The 23,633-nt window shown below is 46.5% G+C and overlaps 1 protein-coding gene and 1 pseudogene across 2 annotated transcripts; both read right to left on the bottom strand.

Moving 5' to 3' along the window:
- Positions 1–378: 378 nt before the first annotated feature.
- On the bottom strand, positions 379–22,830 carry LOC110509360 (unconventional myosin-XVIIIb-like; annotated as a pseudogene). The gene is made up of 17 exons (XR_016493151.1): positions 22,765–22,830; positions 22,447–22,582; positions 22,154–22,239; positions 21,945–22,020; positions 21,647–21,767; positions 21,109–21,256; positions 20,764–20,940; positions 18,758–18,914; positions 18,274–18,503; positions 11,197–11,279; positions 7,042–7,201; positions 6,607–6,755; positions 6,410–6,514; positions 6,100–6,216; positions 5,914–5,976; positions 5,629–5,766; positions 379–1,311 (listed from the first exon to the last, which is right to left on the bottom strand). The product of XR_016493151.1 is annotated as an unconventional myosin-XVIIIb-like (transcript).
- LOC110509319 (unconventional myosin-XVIIIa) lies at positions 14,419–17,883 on the bottom strand. Its single transcript, XM_036968172.2, has 3 exons — positions 17,591–17,883; positions 17,274–17,363; positions 14,419–15,007 (listed from the first exon to the last, which is right to left on the bottom strand). Exons 1-3 carry the CDS (start codon positions 17,762–17,764, stop codon positions 14,933–14,935), a joined length of 339 nt encoding a protein of 112 aa, XP_036824067.1. The 5' UTR covers positions 17,765–17,883; the 3' UTR covers positions 14,419–14,932.
- Positions 22,831–23,633: the final 803 nt, after the last annotated feature.

Raw genomic sequence — 23,633 nt, 5'->3', positions numbered from 1 at the left:
TCTGAAGCTTTGTCAGAGTGACCATTGGGTTCTTGGTCACCTCCCTGACCAAGGCCCTTCTCCCCCATTTTCTCAGTTTGGCTGGGCGGCCAGCTCTAGGAAGAGTCTTGTTGGTTCCAATATTGTTCCATTTTAAGAATGACGGTGGCCACTTTGGTCTTGGGAACCTCCAAAGCTGCAGAAATTAAGTACCCTTTCCCAGATCTGTGCCTCGACATAATCCTGTCTCGGAGCTCTACGGACAATTCCTTCGACCTCATGGCTTGTTTTTTTTGCTCTGACATCCACTGCCAACTGTGTGCATTCCAATCAAGTTGTAGAAACGGCTCAAAGATGAATGGAAACGGGATGCACCTGAGCTCAATTTCAAGTCTCATAGCAAAGTTGTTTAACTTTTATAAATTTGAACAAATGTTTAAAAACCTTTCTGCATTGTGTCGATTTGATGAGGAAAACAATTGAATCCACTTCAGAATAAGGCTGTAACGTAACAAAATATGGAACAAGTCAAGAGGTCTGAATACGTTCCAAATGCACTGTCGATCTTCTTTGGCTTGAGTGTGACTCCTTGCAACTTGCATAGGGATCTCTGAGTGGCTTCAGTTTATCCTGCCTCACACACAGACTAGGGAGAGGGAGGAATACATAAAACCTTGTATTGACTACCTTACATGTGTATATTTCCATGCTACACCTCAACCTCTCTACTTTCCTCTTAGTCTCTCCCTGCACCCCTCCCAAACCCTGAGCTGAGTGCCCTCCGACTGAATTGGCCAGGCTGCTGGTGGACTGGGCCTGTCAGATGACCGGCAGAATGTCAGAGGCTGCGTTGTCACAGTTACTGTCACCTAGGAGACGGTGGTTCTGGAACACCATGGGTTCCGACCCCAGAGAACCCTCTCTACCGCCCTCGCTGACAACTCTACCCAGCAGCCTGCGTCTCATTGGTTTGGTTCTTCGGAGGGGAAGAGTTGGAGGAGCTGTCGAGTTTGGCTCGAGTCCCTGGAGGCTGCTGATGAAGCCTGGGGTTCGCTTATTTTGCCTAGACTGGTGGCTCGGGGTAGCAGTGGGGAAGGAGGTTTGAGGATGCTGCGAGGCTCCTGATGAAGGTCTTCTGGGCCCAAGGAGAGGGTTGAGGCCCCAGTAGTCTGGGAGAGTAGTAGTACTGCCACCCCCCCTCCCCAGCCACTTACGAAGACCCTCTAACAGCTCGGAGAGGGAGGAGGCCCGACCGAGACCTGAACTATCCCCATTACCAACCGCACCCCCTGGTTCTGAACCCTCATCTGGGTCCGCACAGGAGATGGGGGAGAGAGAGGATAATCAGATATTTAACATAAGAGGATTAGTATCTATCCAGTTACTATTGAATTTAATTATTAAAGTTGAACTGTGCTGAATCAAACTGAACTGACGACTCACCGGAAGCTGTAAGTGCTCATGGTGTCTGTGACCAACTGGTTGCTGATTGTACTGCTGCCACAGGGCGAGCCCCCCCCCCCCCCCCCCTGGGGAATGCCTAGGCAATAACAGATAACCTCGCCAACATCCTCCGTGTCCAGAGATTGAGAACCAACACTAGACACACTGTTGCTGAGGAAGAGAGACACACACACACACAGTGTTACTGGCAGGCAGAGATCACACACTACCAAGAGAGAGAAGACGCGACACTGCACAGCCAGTGATGCAAGACTTCTAAGTCCGGGACAGCCACAGGACATTTCCTGTCTCTGTATCCTCTCTCCTGCTGTGAGACCAGAGGTGGCAGACATTCACACACAGTTAATACACAGTACCAGTATGTCACCTGTCTGACACAGAGAGAGGAAAGAAGAGGAACAGGTGGGAGCGAGAATTAAAATAGGTCAAAGAACAGAAGTTGGACAGAGAAGCGACAGAACCGGCAGGATTGAGAGGGGGAACGGTAAAATGACGATAGAGAAAGGGACAGGATGGAGAGAGCAGAACTGGCTTCTGTATTGTAACTCCCATGCATCATGGAAGACAAGAATATCAAAGCAGGTGAACTCTCATGCACACACCTTAGAACAGAGACGAGCTCATTGTGACTTCTTAAACGTTTCTTTGCTCCAGCCCTGTGGTCCTCGAACCGGTCCACCCACAGACCACAAGACAAAACCAACAGGGAGATGGTGCCAGGTGCCGCCGTAGACAGTAACAGTCAGACTACAACTCAGACATCTAGCCACTCACAACCAGCATTGCAACATGCTCGGTCTGTCCACATCATCAACAGTCCTGGGATCAAGTCAGAACAGACTGGTCTAAAAACACACACAGGGACCCAGGGTTCTTACAGGTCTCTCTTTCTGGTCAAGGATTCCACAGCCGTCGCAACACTTGGGGAGAGGGGTCAAAGGTCAGTGGTAATATCAGTGATAACGTCACTTCCTTGTGAACACACCTGTACCCGTCCTTGACTCCTAACAGAGTCATTCTTCCCACACACACCATTGCTTTAACCCTTCCCCCGATACCACTCTCACACCATCCAACACAGTAAGATACAAGTCACTCATCACTAGACTCCACTTCCTCCAGGGAGGCCTGCGGATCAACGATACGGCGGATGGATGTCGTAATGTCTGTCGGACTGTACTCAGCTCCGTCATTGGCATCTCCTGAGAACACAGAGAGAGAAAGAGAGAGATGTGTCCATTGGTGAGGTGACAGACCACCCACAAGGAACGCTAAGGATGTGTGTGAATGCGCCCGTGTCACTGGCCAACTAAGTTTATCCATGCTACTCAATACAGGCCAGAATGGATGAGTCTTATAACAATGCCCAGTCGTTATCGCATCATCAGTCATATACTCTGACGTACACACACATCCGCGGGTCCTTCCTGTAGTGTGTATGTGTCTGTTGGTCAGGGTTCTCGAGGAGCATTCTTCCGTATTTAAACGGAAAAATGTATTTATTCATCTTCCCTTTTCCCTGCTCTCATCCTGTCATCTCGCTCTCCCTCACACACACTAGCTCATTCACTCAAATTTACGACACACACACACACACACACACTAGCGCACATGACATGAAGCGCACATATGACACACACCTTTTATGTGTGTGTGTGTCAGGGTGGGGGGTTTAGTGGTTGTCATAGAGACACGAGAAGTGGGATGGGGTGTGTGTGTATCCTTAACCTTGAGAAGGCAATGAGGATTAATCACAGCCAGACAGTGGCACAGCTAGAGAGAGAACGCTGGGGAGACAGAGAGTGTGTTTGTATCTCGCTCTGAGAGCTTTGTGTGTCTGTGTGGTTGGTCATTAGGTCGTGAAAAGGCATCAGTGTTACGGACGCTCTCAGAATACATAACAGGCACATATACACACACATACATACAGCCTACACACACACACAGACGACACAATCACTACAACTAACACCCTGCTCTTGTGCGCGCCATATATGTTTGCTGCTACGATCCTGTTCTCTCTTTGTGGTGTGTGTAGTATGTACAGGTGAAGTCGGAAGTTTACATACACCTTAGCCAAATTCATTTAAACTCAGTTGTTCACAATTCCTGACATTTAGTCCTAGTAAAAATTCCCTGTCTTAGGTCAGTTAGGATCACTGCTTTATTTTAAGAATGTGAAATGTCAGAATAATAGTAGAGTGATTTCAGCTTTTATTTCTTTCACATTCCCAGTGGGTCAGAAGTTTACATACACTCAATTAGTATTTGGTAGCATTGCCTTTGATTTTTTTTAACTTGGGTGAAACGTTTCGGGTAGCCTTCCACAAGCTTCCCACAATAAGCTGGGTGAATTTTGGCCCATTCCTCCTGATAGAGCTGGTGTAACTGAGTCAGGTTTGTAGGCCACCTTGCTCACACAAGCTTTTTCAGTTCTGCCCACAAATTTTCTATAGGGTTGAGGTCAGGGCTTTGTGATGGCCACTCCAATATCTTGACTTTGTTGTCCTTAAGCCATTTTGCCACAACTTTGGAAGTACGCTTGGGGTCATTGTTCATGTGGAAGACCCATTTGCGAACAAGCTTTAACTTTCTGACTGATGTCTTGAGATGTTGCTTCAATATATTCAAATCATTTCCCTTCCTCAAGATGACATCTATTTTGTGAAGTGCACCAGTCCCTCCTGCAGCAAAGCACCTCCACAACATGATGCTGCCACCCCTGTGCTTCACGGGTGGGATGGTGTTCTTTGGCTTGCAAGCCTCCCGCTTTTTCCTCCAAACATAACGATGGTCATTAAGGCCAAACAGTTCCATCTTTGTTTCATCAGACCAGAGGACATTTCTCCAAAAAGTACGATCTTTGTCCCCATGTGCAGTTGCAAACTGTAGTCTGGCTTTTTTATGGCAGTTTCAGAGCAGTGGCTTCTTCCTTGCTGAGCGGACTTTCATGTCGATATTGGACTCGTTTTACTGTGGATATAGATACTCTTGTACTTGTTTCCTCCAGCATCTTCACAAGGTCCTTTGCTGTTGTTCTGGTATTGATTTACACATTTCGCACCAAAGTATGTTAATCTCTAGGAGACAGAACGCGTCTCCTTTCTGAGCGATATGACGGCTGTGTGGTCCCATGGTGTTTATACTTGCGTACTATTGTTTGTACAGATGAACGTGGTACCTTCAAATGTTTGGAAATTGCTCCCAAGGAAGAACCAGACTTGTGGAGGTCTACAATTTTCTTTGAGGTCTTGGCTGATTTCTTTTGATTTTCCCATGATGTCAAGCAAAGAGGCACTGAGTTTGAAGGTAGGCCTTGAAATACATCCACAGGTACACCTCCAATTGAGTCAAATGATGTCAATTAGCCTATTAGAAGCTTCTAAAGCCATGACATCATTTTCTGGAATTTTTTAAGAATGATTTTTTAAGCCTTGAGACATGGATTGTGTATGTGTGCCATTCAAAGGGTGAATGGGCAAGACAAAATATTTAAGTGCCTTTGAACAGGGTATGGTAGTAGGTGCACCGGTTTGTGTCAAGAACTGCAACGCTGCTGGGTTTTTCAAGCTTAACAGTTTCCCGTGTGTATCAAGAATGGTCCACCACTCAAAGGACATCCAGCCAACTCGACACAACTGTGGGAAGCATTGGAGTCAACATGGGCTAGCATCCCTGTGGAACGCTTTCCACACCTTGTAGAGTCCATGCCCGGATTAATTGAGGCTGTTCTGAGGGCAAAAGGCGGGGGTGCAACTCAATATTAGGAAGGTGTTCTTAATGTTTTGTACAATCAGTGTATTGTGTGTGTGTGTGTTACCAGCTCTATGCGTCTGCGGCTACTGTCCTGTTCTCTCTGAGCCAGGTCTTCCATCTCGTGGAGGCGTTGCCTGTTCTCTCTCTCCCTGGCCCCCGTCTCAGCACTCTGTTCCAGCTCCTCTCCAAGGCACACAACACTCTCCCTCAGATGCAGCACCTACAGAGAGATTTTTCTGAGAGATTATTATTTTCATTCTTTCCAGAATTTCTGCTTTGGAAATATGTATGCCAATATTGCACCATGAAATTGAATTGAGAGAAAGATAGATATTATAGTGACAGAGAGCGAGAGACAAGGGAAGAAGAAGTGTGTGAGTAAAGACATGCTATCTAGGGTTTACTGTCCATTTTGTGTCATCGTCTCACCTCAAACCTCTTGACCTGTCCTCTCTGGAACTCCAGCTTGTTCTGCAGGTCACACACCTTGGCCTCCTGCTTACTGACGACACTACGGCCCACCGTGGGCGACTCCAGGAGCTGCACCCTGGTCACACTCGTTGCAAGCTGAGGAGGAGGCGAGGAACAGAGAGGAAGAGAAGAGGCTGAAGGACAAGAGGAATGGCAGAGTGGGTTTTTCAGCCAGTCTCCTATCCACAATAACAGCATGTGAAGGTCACCATCTCCCCACATTACCCAGCTCTCAGTCCTTACCTCTTCCTGTACTGTGTGTCTCTGTTTATTGACCTCCTCCAGTTCAGCCTGCAACTCTCTGACCTGAGAGATACCACCGGAGGACTGAGAGAGAGAAAGATCAGGTTTTTGGTCATCTTTCATTTTTAGTACATGTCGAAGTCTTTATACATGGTTTTGAGCCACTGAGGCAGAGAGGGAACCCACCTGAGCGATGAGGGCTTTGTGTTTGTTCAGGAGTTCATCAAGGTCCTCCTGGTTCTCCTCTAGTCTCTTCAACAGATCTGACTTCTCATGTTGGAGCTGGACTACCTGCTCATCCACCTACACGTAGACACACACACTTTAAAACTGCTCTCTCCAAAAGATTGTTGTCCTCACACATATACAGGATCCTGTTACTGTTGCTTTCAGAAGGATTGCAAACATTTTGATGTTCACAGTTCCCGGACACGACTGATAATTATAATGTTCTAGTACCAGTAAGAGTCTAGTACAAGGCCTCTATCTCTCTCACCAGATGCTTGTGTTTGCAGATGTTCTCTAGTTCTGAGCATTCTCCAGTTCCATGGACAGAGTCTTCTGAAAATACTCCAGCACTCCTCGCTTCACTCTTCCCCAACTGACAGAGAGAGGGAGTGGAAGGTATGTTTAAATTTTACCCCCCTTTTTTCTCCTCATTTTTCATGATATCCAAATTGGATTCGGACGGACTCGGGAGAGGCGAAGGTACGAGAGCCATGCGTCCTCAAACACGACCCTGTCAAGCCACACTGTTCGCTTAACCCGGAAGCCAGCCACACAAACATGTCGGAGGAAACAACGTACAACCGCCGACTGTATCAGCGCGCACTGCGACATGCCTGCCACAGGAGTCGCTAGAGCGCGATGGGACAAGGACATCCCGGCCGGCCAAACCCTCCCCTAACCCGGACGACGCTGGGCCAATTGTGCGTTGCCTCATGGGTCCCACGGTCACGGCCAGCTGTGACACAGCCCGGGATCGAACCCGGATCTGTGGTGATGCCTCAAGCACTGCGGTGCCTTAGACCGCTGTGCCACTCCTCTCGGGAAGCCTCTATTTTATTATTGTGAATCTAAACACACCTCGAATCCCCCTTCATAACATCATAGTGTGTCTGTGTGTACCTGGCAGTGCAGGCGCTCTGTGTTCCTTGCTGCCGGGGGCCTGGTTGTGTCCAGGGTTGTCTATGGTAGACGGTAGTAGCTGAGCGTCCACCAGCAGAGCATGGGTTCTCTTCAGATCTCTCCCCAGTCTCTTCTCCACGTCAAAGTCCCTGTGGCCCACCTGGCAGAAGGATGAGACAGGGAGCAGGCAAGGCAGCAGGCTGTTAGTCAGCCTGCCAGCTTAGTGGAGTCTGCCACTATGACAGTCGGTGTAGTCAGCTCAGCTGCCCCGATTAAGACCGTGTCTGTGCCTCGATCTTGTTCGGGCAAAACTAAACATTGGCGGTGTTCGCCTTAGCAATCTCACTGGAATAAAGACATCCTCTAATTCCTGCCATTATTAAAAGAGATTGTGATATCTCAAAATAAGTCTACTTAATGTTAGATCCCTCACGTCCATGGCAGTCATAGTCAATGAACTAATCACTGATCATAACCTTGATGTGATTGGCTTGACTGAAACATGGCTCAAGCCTGTTGAATTTACTGTGTTAAATGAGGCCTCTCCTCCTGGTTACACTAGTGACCATATCCCCCACACATCCTGCAAATGTGGAGGTGTTGCTAACATTTACAAAGGCAAATAAAATAAAAAATTACAAAAATGACTGCGTTTTCATCTTTTGAGCTTCTAGTCATGAAATCTATGCAGCCTGCTCAATCACTTTTTATAGCTACTGTTGACAGGCCTCCTGGGCCGTACACAGCATTCCTCATTGAATCCCTATCTGACCTTGTAGTGATGGCAGATAATGCTAACACTTTTGGTGACTTTAATATTCACAAGGAAAGGTCCACAAACCCACTCCAAAAGGCGTTCGGAGCCATCATCGACTTAGTGGGTTTGGTCCAACATGTCTTCGGACCTACGCATTGCCACAGTCATACCCTGGATCTGGTTTTGTCCCGTGGAATAAATATTGTGGATCTCAATGTTTTTCCTCATAATCCTGGACTATCGGACCAACATCTTATTACGTTAGCAAATAATCTGCTCAGACCGCAACCAAGGATTATCAAAAGCCGTGCTATAAATTATTGGACAACCCGAAGATTCCTAGATTCCCTTCCAGACTCCCTCCACCTACCCAAGGATGTCGGAGAACAAACATCAGTTAACCACCTAAACAAGGATCTAATGTAACCTTGCGTAATACCCTAGATGCAGTCACACCTCTAAAAACAAAAAAACATTTCTCACAAGAAATGAGCTCTCTGGTAAACAGAAAATATCAGAGCCCTGAAGCAAGCTTCTACAAAATTGGAACGGAAATGGCACTCCACCAAACTGGAAGTTTTCCAACTAGCTTGGAATGACAGTACCGTGCAGTATCGAAGAGCGCTCACTGCTGCTCGATCAGCCTACTTTTCAATCCTAATTGAGAATAAAAACAATCATTTATTTTTGATACTGTCGCAAATCTAACTGAAAAGCAACACTCCTCAAAAGAGGATGGCCTTCACTTCAGCAGTGATGAATTCGTGAACTTTCTTCAACAAAAATATCATGATCATTAGAATGCAAATTACAGACTCCATGTATTTCTCCAAAATTCAGTTGTCCCGAGTCTGCACAGAACTGTCTGGACTTAGGATCAATGGAGACACTCAAGTTTAAAAAAATCCTGTATCTCTTTACACATTCACAAAATTAGTGATAGCCTCTAAACCTTCAAGCTGTCTACTGGACCCTATTCCAACTGAACTACTGAAAGCGCTACTTCCTGTGCTTGGCCCTCCTATGTTGAACATAATAAATGGCTTCCTATCCTCCGGATGTGAACCAAACTCACTAAGAGTGTCAGCAATAAAGCCTCTCCTGAAAAAGCCAAACCTTGACATGAACATTTTTTACAACTAATCGGCCTATATCGTATCTCCCATTCCTCTTAGCATTTTTTGAAAAAGCTGCCTTCCTGAAGACAATGTATATGAAATGCTACAGTCTGGTTTTAGATCCATCATAGCACTGAGACCACACTCTAAAAGGTAATTTACCACCTTTACATGGCATTAGACCAAGCATCTGCATCTGTCCTCGTGCTCCTAGACCTTAGCGCCACTTTTGACACCATCGATCACCACATTCTTTTGGAGAGATTGGAAACCCTAATTGGTCTACACGGACTAGTTCTGGCCTGGTTTAGATCTTATCTTTCGGGAATGATATCTATTCGTCTCTGTGGATGGTTTGTCCTCTGAGAAATCAATTGTATGTTTCGGTGTTCCTCAATAACCACTATTGATTTCACTATATCTTCTAACTCTTGGGGATGTCATTCGGAAACACAATGTCAACTTTCACTGCTATGCGGACGACACACAGCTGTATATTTTGAAGAAACATGGTGAAGCCCCACAATTGCCTACACTGGAAGCCTGTGTTTCAGACATGTGGAAGTGGATGGCGGCAAATGTTTTACTTTTAAACTGGGACAAAACAGAAATGCTAGTTCTAGGTCCCAAGAAACAAAGAGATCTGCTGTCGGATCTGACAATTAATCTTGATGGTTGTACAGTCGTCTCAAATAAAACGGAAGGACCTCGGCGTTACTCTGGACCCTGGTCTCTCTTTTGACGAACACACAGTATCAAGAATATGTCAACAGCAGCTTTTTTCCATCTTCGAAGCATTGCAAAAAATCTGAAGCTTTTTGTCCAAAAATGATGCAGAAAAGCTAATCCATGCTTTTTTATCTTCTAGATTACACTACTGCAGTGCTCTACTCTCCAGCTACCCGGATAAAGCACTAAATAAACTTCAGTTATCGCCAAATACGGCTGCTAGAATTTAAAAAATCATATTACTCCATTGCTACACAGGCTTCCTGTTAAGGCAAGGGCTGATTTTCAAGGTTTTCCTGCTAACCTACAAAGCATTACATGGGCTTGCTCCTACCCATCTCTCCGATTTGGTCCTGCCGGCCGTACACACCTACACATACGCTCACAAGACGCAGGCCTCCTTATTATCACGAGAATTTCTAAGCAAACAGCTGGAGGCAGGGCTTTCTCCTATAGCGCAATGTTTTTATGGAATGGTCTACCTATCCATGTGAGAGACGCAGACTCAGTCTCCTGAAGACTCACCTCTTCAGTAGGTCCTATGATTGAGTGTGGATTGTCCCATGGTTGTGAAGGTTAACGGCATGGCACTGGAGTGACGAACTGCCCTTGCTGTCTCTGCCTGGCTCCCCTCTCTCCACTGATATTCTCTGCCTCTGACCCTATTATGAGGCCTGAGTCACTGGCTTACTAGTGCTCTCCCATGTCGTCCCTAGGAGGGGTGTGTCACGTTGTGCCAGGCTTTTTTCACTATATCCCCTGTCTCAGCCTCCAGTATCTTTGCTGCAATAGTCTATGTGCTGGGGTTCTAGAATCAGTCTTTCCTATCTGGTGAAATTCTCCTGTCTTGTGTGAACATAAGTATGCTCCCTCTAATTCTCCCCTCTCTCATACTCCCTCACACCCTCTCTCGCTCTCTCTCTCTCGTCAATATCAAGGAGTGGAGGAACTCTGGGGCAATGAGTTAACGTCGGTTGGTGACGTTTGTAATTCAATTTGTTGCTGTGAGGGAGTTAGCGGGGCTGATGCATTGTACACGGGGAGGCATAAACAGACTCTACATCTTCCTGTAGTGACAGAGTGAGGTGGTGGTGTTGAGGCGGCTCGGGGCTGCCTGCTATATTGGGTGTCTTTGTATTGCCTGTTGGTAGAAGTGACATGCTGAATTCATCACCTAGAGAGCGTTACACTAGAAAAATCTATACTTCCCCAACGCCTGGACTGGAAAGCACACAGACACACACTAACACACACACACACACACACACGACCCAGAGGCACATTAATAGAAAGACCAGCATGATTCAACAGCGCCAATGAGATTGAGTTTGTGCAGCAGTGAGTTTGCGTATAAGGGTGTATATGTATCAGCAGTCTGACCAACAGTCTATCAATATGTAAATTCAGGAGTGCGCAGTTACTTTATCAGTGATAGCAGGTCTGTTAACGCAGCATGCGGTGCTGTGTACCCCGTGGTGTTTGAGGCCCCTGTCTATACTGAGAACTATTACTGTGTGTGTGCCTGCATATCTATATATATGGTGTGTGTACCTGGTCACAGAGTGTAGTTATCAGTCCCTCCTGGTCGTGTTTCTCGTGGACTCCTGTTCCAACTGCATCTCCAGCTGACGCAGCTACAAGGCAATGGAAAGAACCAGATTACAACTACCAGGTGTTTTAGAGGACATAGTCTAACCATGTTCAACAGTCAAACAAAAAGGAACTGTGCACTTTATATATTAAACACAAAAACTACGTTTTAAGGGAGGAGTAGGGCATTGATCGGAAGCAGGAAAAGAAAGAAACTGTACAAGCCTACTTCGCCCATGCTCTACCAAGGTTTTCCAGCACACGGCTTTGACCTACTACAGCAGCTATGTTGGTCTATTGTAATTCAAACCACGTGTTGGCAGGTTGCTCAGGATTCAAACCTTCTCAAACAGCTGACACTCAGTAACTGTTTTGACCCGACGCAGTGGTCCCAGTCTGTGGTCAGTAGCGGGGACCTACCCGTCTCTCAGAGGACTTGTGTACGTCTTCTAACCCCTCTTTATCCTCCAGCTCTTTGATGGATCTGTTTCCTTATCTCCATCTCAAGGTGGAGAAAGAGGGAGAAAGAGAGCAGACAGTTGAGGTCAGACATCTTGCAAATTAATTTGTCTGTGTGAGAGTGTGCTATAAGTTTGTGTGTGTGTGTGTGTGCGCGCATGCATACCTGCTACAGCTGTTGTATCTTGGCAGTGAGCTTGGTGAGCTTCTCTCCTCTCTCATTGGTCTGGGTCTCCAGGAGGCAGAGCTGCTTCTTCAGGTCCGTCAGCGAATCAGAGGAAACTAATGACGCCATTTTCAGTTTATAACCTGTGGTAAACTGTATCGCGTTCAGTACTCTCGTGAATAAACTCTGCTGTTTGACTTTAAGACTGGGCTCTGTCCATTATTATACAATAAGGGTCTTAAAAATCCTTATGAATTGACAGTGTTTAATTTTAATTGGGTATTAAAACAGAGCAATTTAATACCTGCAACACACACACATACAAGTTAATAAGGCTGTGCCTAGTGGGCAAAAGAAGTGGAGGTGGTTTGGCCAACTTCACGCCATGTGATTAGTAACCTTGCCTGAGACCTTGAACCTTGTGTTAACACATAGACCCTCGGCTTAAAGGGATGTGTGTAGAGAAGAGTCCTGAAGAATCCCAATCCCAACCCCTCCCTCCAGATGTCCCACACCTGTTCCCGCGACCATCCTAAAAGGCAAAAAAATTGGCTAGTGAGATGTTTTATTCTGGGGTGGGGGCAATAATCTGACAACTGTTGCGTTCCCCTGCTCAGACGTTGCATGCATCAGTCAATGGTTGCTTGCCATCGACCGTATCATGGACTGACAGATTGCAATAACATGTGTGGTTAGCTGATATTTAAAATACCTGTCCAGGCGTTGAAGACCTGTCAGGCGTCAGCAACGTCTAAACTTTGGAATGCGGCCTAAAATTGATTTATAATTGAAACATAACCAAACCTGTGACCATCACCTTATTGCTGCCCCCCAGTGGCATGAAGTGACAACAAAACACAAACTATACGCCAACACACAAATGGCTTCTAACCTCCCGCGCATAGGCTTCTTTCTAATCCCTAACACTACAACTGGCTTCTAACCTCCCGCGCATAGGCTTCTTTCTAATCCCTAACACTACAACTGGCTTCTAACCTCCCGCGCATAGGCTTCTTTCTAATCCCTAACACTACAACTGGAACTAAATAATATAAAAACAAAATAGAAATGTTGTTATCAAACTGAAACTAAATAAAAATGAGTACTAAGAACACGAAGGTAACCTGCCTAAATGACTACCGACCCATGAAGTGCTTTGAAAGGCTGGTCATAGCTCACATCAAAACCATCATCCCAGAAACCCTAGACCCACTCCAATTTGCATACCGCATCAACAGATCCACAGATGATGCAATCTCTATTGCACTCCACACTGCCATTTCACACCTGGTCAAAAGGAACACCTATGTGAGAATGCTATTCATTGACTACAGCTCAGTGTTCAACACCATAGTCCCCACAAACCTCATCAATAAGCTAAGGACCCTGGGACTGAACACCTCCCTCTGCAACTGGATCCTGGACTTCCTGACGGGCCGCCCCCAGGTGGTAAGGGTAGGTAACAACACATCCGCCATGCTGATCCTCAACACGGGTGCCCCTCAGGGGTACGTGCTCAATCCCCTCCTGTACTCCCTGTTCACTCATGACTGCACGGTCAGGCACGACTCCAACACCATCATTAAGTTTGCCGATAACACAACATTGGTAGGCCTGATCACCGACAATGACGAGACAGCCTATAGGGAGGAGGTCAGAGACTTGGTCATGTGGGGCCAGGACAACAACCTCTCCCTCCCGGATAGTGGACTACAGGAAAAGGAGGACTGAGCGCGCCCCCATTCTCATCGGTGGGGCTGTAGTGAAGCAGGTTGAGTGCTTCCTTGTTGTCCACATCACCAACAAACTGACACGGTCCATGAAGAGGGCACAACAAAACCTATTCCCCCTCAGGAGACTGAAACGATTTGGCATGGATCCTCAGATTCTTGTTGTCCACATCACCAACAAACTGACACGGTCCATGAAAAGGGCACAACAAAACCTATTCCCCCTCAGGAGACTGAAACGATTTGGCATGGATCCTCAGATTCTCAAAAAGGTTCTACAGCTGCACCTTCGAGAGCATCCTGATTGGTTGCATCACTGCCTGGTATGGCAACTGCTCGGCCTCCGACCGCAAGGCACTACAGAGGGTAGTGCGTACGGCCCAGTACGTCACTGGGGCCAAGCTTCCTGCCATCCAGGATCTCTATACCAGGCGGTGTCAGAGGAAGGCCTTAATAATTGCCAAAGACTCCAGCCACCCTAGTCATAGACTGTTCTCTCCGCTACCACACAGAAAGCAGTACCGGAGCACCAAGTCTAGGTCCAAGAGGCTTCTAAACAGCTTCTACCCCCAAGCCATAAGACTCCTGAACATCTAGTCAAATGGCTACCCAGACTATTTACATTGCCACCCCACCCCCCTCCCCCTCTTTACACCACTGCTACTCTCTGTTGTCATCTATGCATAGTCACTTTAATAACTACAGTGCCTTGCGAAAGTATTCGGTCCCCTTGAACTTTGCGACCTTTTGCCACATTTCAGGCTTCAAACATAAAGATATAAAACTGTATTTTTTTGTGAAGAATCAACAACAAGTGGGACACAATCATGAAGTGGAACGACATTTATTGGATATTTCAAACTTTTTTAACATTTTAACACAGATTGATTCTGTGTCAGTGACCCCCTGTATATATATATATATATATATATATCTCGCTATTGTTATTTTACTGCTGCTCTTTAATTACTTGTAGCTTTTATCTTATTTTTTTTTAACTGCATTGTTGGTTAGGGGCTCGTAAGCCAGCATTTCACTGTAAGGTCTACTACACCTGTTGTATTTGGCGCATGTGACTAACAAAATTTGATTTGAAATCAAATCTGAAACAAAACTGAATTTCAAATGAAAACAAATATAAAATCACACAACTATAATAACCTACGTTGCCTTTTCTGTGTCAAAACTCGCATTCTGGCATTTATTCTGCACACTCACCGATGCATCATGAAGTATAACCCAGATCAGCAGCTAACATCCAGTGCAGTCAAATCTTCCGTTCGGTGTGTGCGAGTTTGACCTATAGTAGTTAACCCAGCTTGTCCGTCCGGAACTCTCTGCTCTAGACTTTCTGTTTCTCCTCCTCCAACTGTTTCTCCAGCGCCCCCCTGGTGACCTTACACTGGTCCAGATGAGCCTGAGAGAGGGAGGGAGAGAGAGTGAGAGAGAATGAGAACCTCACAGTGTACAATCTGCCGTGGACAGGCTATGGAAATGACGTGAGATTTTACTTCTGGGTTAACTTGAGGTTACATACTGCATTATGTGACACAATTGTAATTGTGCTGTGGCCCTTTTGAGTTATACAGAGATAGATACATGTGTTGTAATCCTAGCTGCATTTCCTTGTTCTCCCTGCTGAGTCGTAGTCTCTCTCCTCTCTCCGTGTCCATCGCCTGACTGACAGCGTCACCGCGGAAACGCTCGCCACTTAGTTCCGACGACACCGCCGTCACCTACGGGACGCACACTCGCGTCTACTTGCAACCAGACCTTTACCCACCGTCCTCAAACTTTACACGTTAAGGTCGTCGTTTACACTATACTGTCCTCCTAAACTTGACACGTTAAGGTCGTCGTTTACACTATACTGTCCTCCTAAACTTGACACGTTAAGGTCGTCGTTTACACTATACTGTCCTCCTAAACTTGACACGTTAAGGTCGTCGTTTACACTATACTGTCCTCCTAAACTTGACACGTTAAGGTCGTCGTTTACACTATACTGTCCTCCTAAACTTGACACGTTAAGGTCGTCGTTTACACTATACTGTCCTCCTAAACTTGACACGTTAAGGTCGTCGTTTACACTATACTGTCCTCCTAAACTTGACACGTTAAGGTCGTCGTTTACACTATACTGTCCTCCTAAACTTGACACGTTAAGGTCGTCGTTTACACTATACTGTCCTCCTAAACTTGACACGTTAAGGTCGTCGTTTACACTATACTGTCCTCCTAAACTTGACACGTTAAGGTCGTCGTTTACACTATACTGTCCTCCTAAACTTGACACGTTAAGGTCGTCGTTTACACTATACTGTCCTCCTAAACTTGACACGTTAAGGTCGTCGTTTACACTATACTGTCCTCCTAAACTTGACACGTTAAGGTCGTCGTTTACACTATACTGTCCTCCTAAACTTGACACGTTAAGGTCGTCGTTTACACTATACTGTCCTCCTAAACTTGACACGTTAAGGTCGTCGTTTACACTATACTGTCCTCCTAAACTTGACACGTTAAGGTCGTCGTTTACACTATACTGTCCCCCTAAACTTGACACGTTAAGGTCGTCGTTTACACTATACTGTCCTCCTAAACTTGACACGTTAAGGTCGTCGTTTACACTATACTGTCCCCCTAAACTTGACACGTTAAGGTCGTCGTTTACACTATACTGTCCTCCTAAACTTTACACGTTAAGGTCGTCGTTTACACTATACTGTCCTCCTAAACTTGACACGTTAAGGTCGTCGTTTACACTATACTGTCCTCCTAAACTTGACACGTTAAGGTCGTCGTTTACACTATACTGTCCTCCTAAACTTTACACGTTAAGGTCGTCGTTTACACTATACTGTCCTAATAAACTTGACACGTTAAGGTCGTCGTTTACACTATACTGTCCTCCTAAACTTTACACGTTAAGGTCGTCGTTTACACTATACTGTCCTCCTAAACTTGACACGTTAAGGTCGTCGTTTACACTATACTGTCCTCCTAAACTTTACACAATGTACTATCCCTCTAACTTTACACAATGTACTGTCCCCCTAAACTTTACACAATGCACTATCCCTCTAACTTTACACAATGCACTGTCCCCATAACTTTACACAATGTACTGTCCCCCTAAACTTTACACAATGTACTGTCCCCCTAAACTTTACACAATGTACTATCCCTCTAACTTTACACAATGCTCTATCCCTCTAACTTTACACAATGCTCTATCCCTCTAACTTTACACAATACACCATCCCTCTAACTTTACACAATACACCATCCCTCTAACTTTACACCACCCCTCTAACTTTACACAATCCCTCTAACTTTACGCAATGCGCTATCCCTATCTTTACACCACCCCTCTAACTTTACACCATCCCTCTAACTTTACGCAATGCACTATCCCTCTAACTTTACACAATACACCATCCCTCTAACTTTACACAATACACAATCCCTCTAACTTTACACCACCCCTCTAACTTTACACCATCCCTCTAACTTTGCACTCAGTTTACACCATACCTCTAACTTTACACCATCCCTCTAACTTTACACCACCCCTCTAACTTTACGCAATGGGCTATCCCTCTAACTTTACACTAACTTTACACCATCCCTCTAACTTTACACTGACTTTACACCACCCCTCTAACTTTACACTTTCCCACCTTGGTCTCAGGGATGTCAGTGGTCTGGCTCAGCTCGTTCCTCTCCCTCTCAGACTTCTTCAGCCGGCGTCTCAGAGCCATGATCTCATCCTGGGGAATCAAAGTATTTTACCAAATCTGCAATGTTAAAGCAAAGCTCTTGTAACTCTGTCTTTGGGTCGATTCAAAAGGCTTTGGACTCTGGATCAAGTAGTTCCCTTGGTTCTAAATCATGAATCAATTAATACCTATTTAGCCCCGAATCACTGAGTAGTCTCTGAATTAACTAATACCTCTTTCGCTCTGAATCACTGAGTAGTCTGTGAATCGATTCCTACCTCCCTGGCTCTGAGTCTCTGGTCGTCCATGTTAACATCCAGTAGGGGGCGTACTCTACACAGCAGTTTCCACCAGATCCACTTGGCCACGCATCTCAGAGTACGGATGTTACTCTGGAAACACCTCACAGCAATCTGCTGCACCTGTATGGGGACAGACAGAGACACCGGCATCCTACCTACTGTACCTAACCACAATTATAGGAAGACACATTATCGGGTGATACCGTCATGCCAGAGTCACTGAATGTGTGTGTGTTACACCAGCGCCTACCTAACCGAACACATTACAACATGTTTCACCTGGGTTAGCAGTCAGGGGTTAGAGGTCATCGGTCAGACGCCTTCATTTTGCGGCCTTGTTGTCTAGCCAGGTGTCCCATACAGGCAGCCTGTAGCTGAACCAGCCAATCACTGACCAGCTTGTCTCGCTGCTGCTCCCAAGTACTTTAACATACCTCGTTTAATGAAAACCTGGGGAGGGGAGAGAGAGAAAGAATGGGGAGAGACAAGGAGAGTAGGTAGCGGGAGGGGGGAAGAGACAAAAAGAGGGAGGGAAGAGACAAAGAGAGGGAGGGAGGGAGAGACAGGGAGGGAGAGACAAAGAGAAGGAGAGACAAAGAAAGGGAGGGAGAGAGAGAGAAAGCGAGGAAGTGAAAGTGAAAAAATGTAGTGTAACTAGCTAATCTTCAGAAACACTGTGTCAGAGACTGACTCTAAGGAGCTCAGTACTGTCAGAACAGAAGCTCCCTCCCTCCCTGATACTCTCTCCAGATCCAGATCTACCAGCAGCTCCTCCACTTTCCTTCCTCTCATCCGGGGTGATGAAGACTGAACCATACCGTTTCATGACCAGAGGAGACAGAGCCTGGAAACAACACCGGAAGTCACTCAGTCACGTGTTCCGAATAACCTGGGAGATAAAGAGAGAGGGGGGAGAGAAAGAGAGAGAGAGAAATAGAGAGCCTTCAGAGCCACAGATATACAGGTGAGCAAGATGTCGGCACCAAAATTCCCTTTATCAACTTATGCAACCTATGCAGAATGGCCAACACTACTAACCTGTGCACAGGGGCTAATTCTAGGCTAACACTAACCTGTGCACAGGGGCAAATTCTAGACTAACACTAACCTGTGCACAGGGGCTAATTCTAGGCTAACACTAACCTGTGTGGTAGAGCTGCAGGGCTGGGAGGATGTGTGCAGAGTGCAGCCTGACCCTGAGAGCAGGGACGTCAAAACATCTGCTACCGCTGTCTGTCTTAGCAAACACACACTGCATGAACACTGACCTGGCTCGACCAATCAGATTCAACAGAGCATCCTGGATGGAGGGGGAAGGAGAGAGGTGGAGAAAAACATCCTCAGATAGACAGTAGAAGTGTGGGATTTTGTATGTGTGTGTTTTACAGTGTTATAGTACTTACGGCCTGTAGTTTGACTGATATACAGTGGGAGTGTGTATTAGGGTACTTACGGTCTGTAGTTTGACTGATATACAGTGGGAGTGTATACTAGGGTACTTACGGCCTGTAGTTTGACTGATATACAGTGGGAGTGTATACTAGGGTACTTACGGCCTGCAGTTTGACTGCAGGCCGTACTGCCCTAACCCATCTGGACAAGAGGAATACCTATGTGAGAATGCTGTTCATCGACTACAGCTCAGCATTTAACACCATAGTACCCTCCAAACTTGTCATGAAGCTCGAGACCCTGGGTCTCGACCCCGCCCTGTGCAACTGGGTACTGGACTTCCTGACGGGCCGCCCCCAGGTGGTGAGGGTAGGTAACAACATCTCCACCCCGCTGATCCTCAACACTGGGGCCCCACAAGGGTGCGTTCTGAGCCCTCTTCTGTACTCCCTGTTCACCCACGACTGCGTGGCCACGCATGCCTCCAACTCAATCATCAAGTTTGCGGACGACACAACAGTGGTAGGCTTGATTACCAACAACGACGAGACGGCCTACAGGGAGGAGGTGAGGGCCCTCGGAGTGTGGTGTCAGGAAAATAACCTCACACTCAACGTCAACACAACTAAGGAGATGATTGTGGACTTCAGGAAACAGCAGAGGGAACACCCCCCTATCCACATCGATGGGACAGTAGTGGAGAGGGTAGTAAGTTTTAAGTTCCTCGGCATACACATCACAGACAAACTGAATTGGTCCACCCACACAGACAGCATCGTGAAGAAGGCGCAGCAGCGCCTCTTCAACCTCAGGAGGCTGAAGAAATTCGGCTTGTCACCAAAAGCACTCACAAACCTCTACAGATGCACAATCGAGAGCATCCTGTCGGGCTGTATCACTGCCTGGTACGGCAACTGCTCCGCCCACAACCGCAAGGCTCTCCAGAGGGTAGTGAGGTCTGCACAACGCATCACCGGGGGCAAACTACCTGCCCTCCAGGACACCTACACCACCCGATGTCACAGGAAGGCCATAAAGATCATCAAGGACAACAACCACCCGAGCCACTGCCTGTTCACCCCGTTATCATCCAGAAGGTGAGGTCAGTACAGGTGCATCAAAGCTGGGACCGAGAGACTGAAAAACAGCTTCTATCTCAAGGCCATCAGACTGTTAATGTTAAACAGCCACCACTAACATTGAGTGGCTGCTGCCAACACACTGACTCATCTCCAGCCACTTTAATAATGGGAATTGATGTAAAATATATCACTAGCCACTTTAAACAATGCTACTTAATATAATGTTTACATACCCTACATTATTCATCTCATATGTATACGTATATACTGTACTCTATATCATCTACTGCATCTTTATGTAATACATGTATCACTAGTCACTTTAAACTATGCCACTTTGTTTACATACTCATCTCATATGTATATACTGTACTCGATACCATCTACTGCATCTTGCCTATGCCGCTCTGTACCATCACTCATTCATATATCTTCATCCCTTTACACTTGTGTATAAGGTAGTAGTTTTGGAACTGTTAGTTAGATTACTCGTTGGTTATTACTGCATTGTCAGAACTAGAAGCACAAGCATTTCGCTACACTCGCATTAACATCTGCTAAACATGTGTATGTGACAAATACATTTGATTTGATATACAGTGGGAGTGTATACTGGGGTACTTACGGCCTGAAGTTTGACTGATATACAGTGGGAGTGTGTATTAGGGTACTTACGGCCGGTAGTTTGACTGATTTACAGCGGGTGTGCCTGCGTATGGCGCCCAATTCTCCACTGAAGGTCTTTCTGACAGTGCCACTCCTCTGTAGCGAGCCCTGGCTGCCCCCTCCCAAACCTCGACACGGGGGCGGGGCACAGAGGCACGGGGGCCGAACAGCGTCTTCACTACCCAACTGGAAAGAGAGAGAGAGAGAGAAGGAAAGGTTGAAGCGAACATTTTTTTTTTTTTTAATTGTAAGTTACACATCAATAATACCCGTTTAGTAGATCTGAAAGAGTTGGATTGACACAATATGGTAATAAACCAAGGAGAGGTATATCTGAGTTTGGGCAACACTTACACAGAGGACTTCTGCAGCAGCGAGATGGCATTGAGAGCAGATGGGTTGCTCTGAACCAGGTTGAACCATCCAGTCAGGTCATATCTGACCGGGTCAGAACCCATCAGGTGGCTCACCTCCCACTGCAGGGGCTGCTCACACTGACGCACTGAGGAGACAAAACAGAGATTAGAACTGAACTTCTACACTACTATACATCAGAACAACGTGACCACTGCTTGCACAATATCTTCTGGATCACTGAAACGGACCAAACACTGACATACACACTCTCGCCCAAACTTCTGCTTTTGCACAAAGTCACACACTAGCAAACAAACACAGACGCCCCCCGCCCTTTTCTCCCCAATTTTTCGATATCCAATTACGATCTTGTCTCATTGCTGCAACAAGGTCGGGACTGTAACAAGGTCGGGACTGCGATGCAGTGCCTTGGACAGCTGCGCCACTCGGGAGGCCCTCCCCCCCTTTTCTCTCTGGTTCTCTCTCTCCCCTCCCCTATCCCCTCTCTCCCCTCACCACTCTCCCCCAGTCTCACCAGTGGAGCTGTAGTACTGGCAGACTCTCTCCAGGACAGTGTTTTCTGTCGATCCCGGAGTCACCATCTCCTCATCCAGAACCCACAGCAGTCCTCTGGGGTCTCCCTCCGCCCCTCGCACCTAACACACACACACGGACACGCACACCATGTTCATCTGGTGGGCCAATCCGTGCCCGGAAAACACTGGGGCACACTTGGTGGCAGTGCTCCCAGAGAAGGCTGGGAGCTGTAGTCTATTTAGACGGTTGGTTATTGTGTATGTGTTAGGTACAGGAAGCGGGGGGGGGGTTATTACCTGTAGAGCGGGCTATGGCATACACCACCACAGCAGGACTGGTCTCTGGAGCTTCAAAGTCTACTGGAACTCTCTCCTGAAACAACAGTGCACATTACATTACATGTTTGTGTGAGTGTGTAAAGGTGTGTAGCAGTTCTCCAGCAGTCTCCTGCAGGTGTACAGCAGATGCCAGTCCAGCGTGGTTGAAGTCCAGGGAGAGAACCAACAGCGAAGCGGGATGAGGCATCTCTGTGCTGAGAGCTCACACACCCAAAAGACCTTAGGATCGTAAACACTGCCTGGGTACGCTCCACTGGAAACACACACAAGGAGAGACAACATTCTACACACAGTGTGCTTTTACCTCACACCCTTCATAAATACACAAAGATTTCATATTACATTACGCAAACATGCACGCAATGCACACACAAAGCACTCACCACTGATGCTGTCTCCGACCGTGCCAGCCTGTTTGAGGAGTGTGTGTGGGTGAAAGCTTGGCAGGAGGTGGTCTTGCCCGTGCCACTGCATCCCACCGCGCACACACTCTGGTCCCTGCGCGTGCCTACCTTGGAGGCATACACACGCCTGACTAGAGCGGCCAGGGCAGGGGGGGCGTCCCACACACTGTCCCCACGACGGGAATGAGGGGTCTGGGGAGAGGAGACCACAACATTCCCTTCTCATCAGAGTTCACGTGGAACTACAGCAATATAAAACCTTGCTCCTATCACTGACGGACCAGAGAGTAGAGACACTGGGTTTCCTGGAATGAATCACTCAGCAGAAACTGTTCCTGCAGTGTGTGTGTGTGTGTGTGTGTGTGTGTGTTCACCTTTCCGTGTTGGTTCAGCGGCAGCCAGAAGTTGAGCAGGTTGGGTCCAGCGTGTGTGAGGGGCATGCTGGCTTTAGCTCGACTGGTTAAAGTGTGGAGCGCTCCACCCTCAGGTCCCTCAAGTCCTCACACAGGTTCAACTCAGACGGATTCAACTGGAGAGAAAGAGAAAAGAGAGACATCATGCAGTGTTCCGTCTTCCCCCATTCGGACTCTCACTAGGCCTGCTGGGAGATCTGGGGTTCCCTTGTCTGGTTTCAGCAGAGTGGCTGGAACACAAAACCCACCAATCACATACAATCTTAGTATAAACCCACCAATTGGAAGTCTCAGGACAAAGCCATTAAATCAAATCAAAGCCATTAGTCACTTAAAGCTAGAATCCTTGGTTGGCACATCCATTTTTGCATTAAAAACATTATTAATAATATTATTAATATATGCCCATTAATTCTTGAAGAAAATAACTTTCAAATGCCTCATGAGCTGAGATCCACTGTCATAACCCATCAAAACCCACAATATAAGTTTGTTTTACTCCAATGTTTGTAAAAAAGGAAACACGGTATAGCCTAGTAAACGTTTGAAAAACAACGTGTTTTAACGCATACAGTGCTATTTCACAGTAAACAAATGAACATCAATAAGGGCATTCTGTATGGCACTTACACAAATGACTGATGTTTGGCTCAGAGAAATTGATAATAAAAAGATTGTGGGGAAGGTTTTATTAGATTTCCGGACAGCTTTAGACATTTTCGATCATAATCTGCTGCTGGAAAAACATGTGTGTTATGGCTGCTATATTGTGGATAGACAGTTACCTGTCTAACAGAACACAGAGGGTGTTCTTTAATGGAAACCTCTCC

The sequence above is a fragment of the Oncorhynchus mykiss genome, chromosome 29, assembly GCF_057628025.1.
Source record: "Oncorhynchus mykiss isolate SJ-2025 chromosome 29, ASM5762802v1, whole genome shotgun sequence".
NCBI classification, from domain to species: domain Eukaryota; kingdom Metazoa; phylum Chordata; class Actinopteri; order Salmoniformes; family Salmonidae; genus Oncorhynchus; species Oncorhynchus mykiss.
Note: the sequence above shows the minus strand (reverse complement) of the source record. Positions and strands in the feature narration are given on the sequence as shown.

What these genes read in the sequence shown, in the direction of transcription:
- LOC110509319 (XM_036968172.2), bottom strand. Translation starts at nt 17,764, where the DNA reads ATGCCGGTGTCTCTGTCTGTCCCCATACAGGTGCAGCAGATTGCTGTG. An exon ending in AGAGACTCAGAGCCAGGGAG is followed by an intron (nt 17,364 to 17,590) that starts GTAGGAATCGAT and finishes TTGATTCCCCAG; the next exon opens with GATGAGATCATGGCTCTGAG. An exon ending in CTGACATCCCTGAGACCAAG is followed by an intron (nt 15,008 to 17,273) that starts GTGGGAAAGTGT and finishes TCCCTCTCTCAG; the next exon opens with GCTCATCTGGACCAGTGTAA.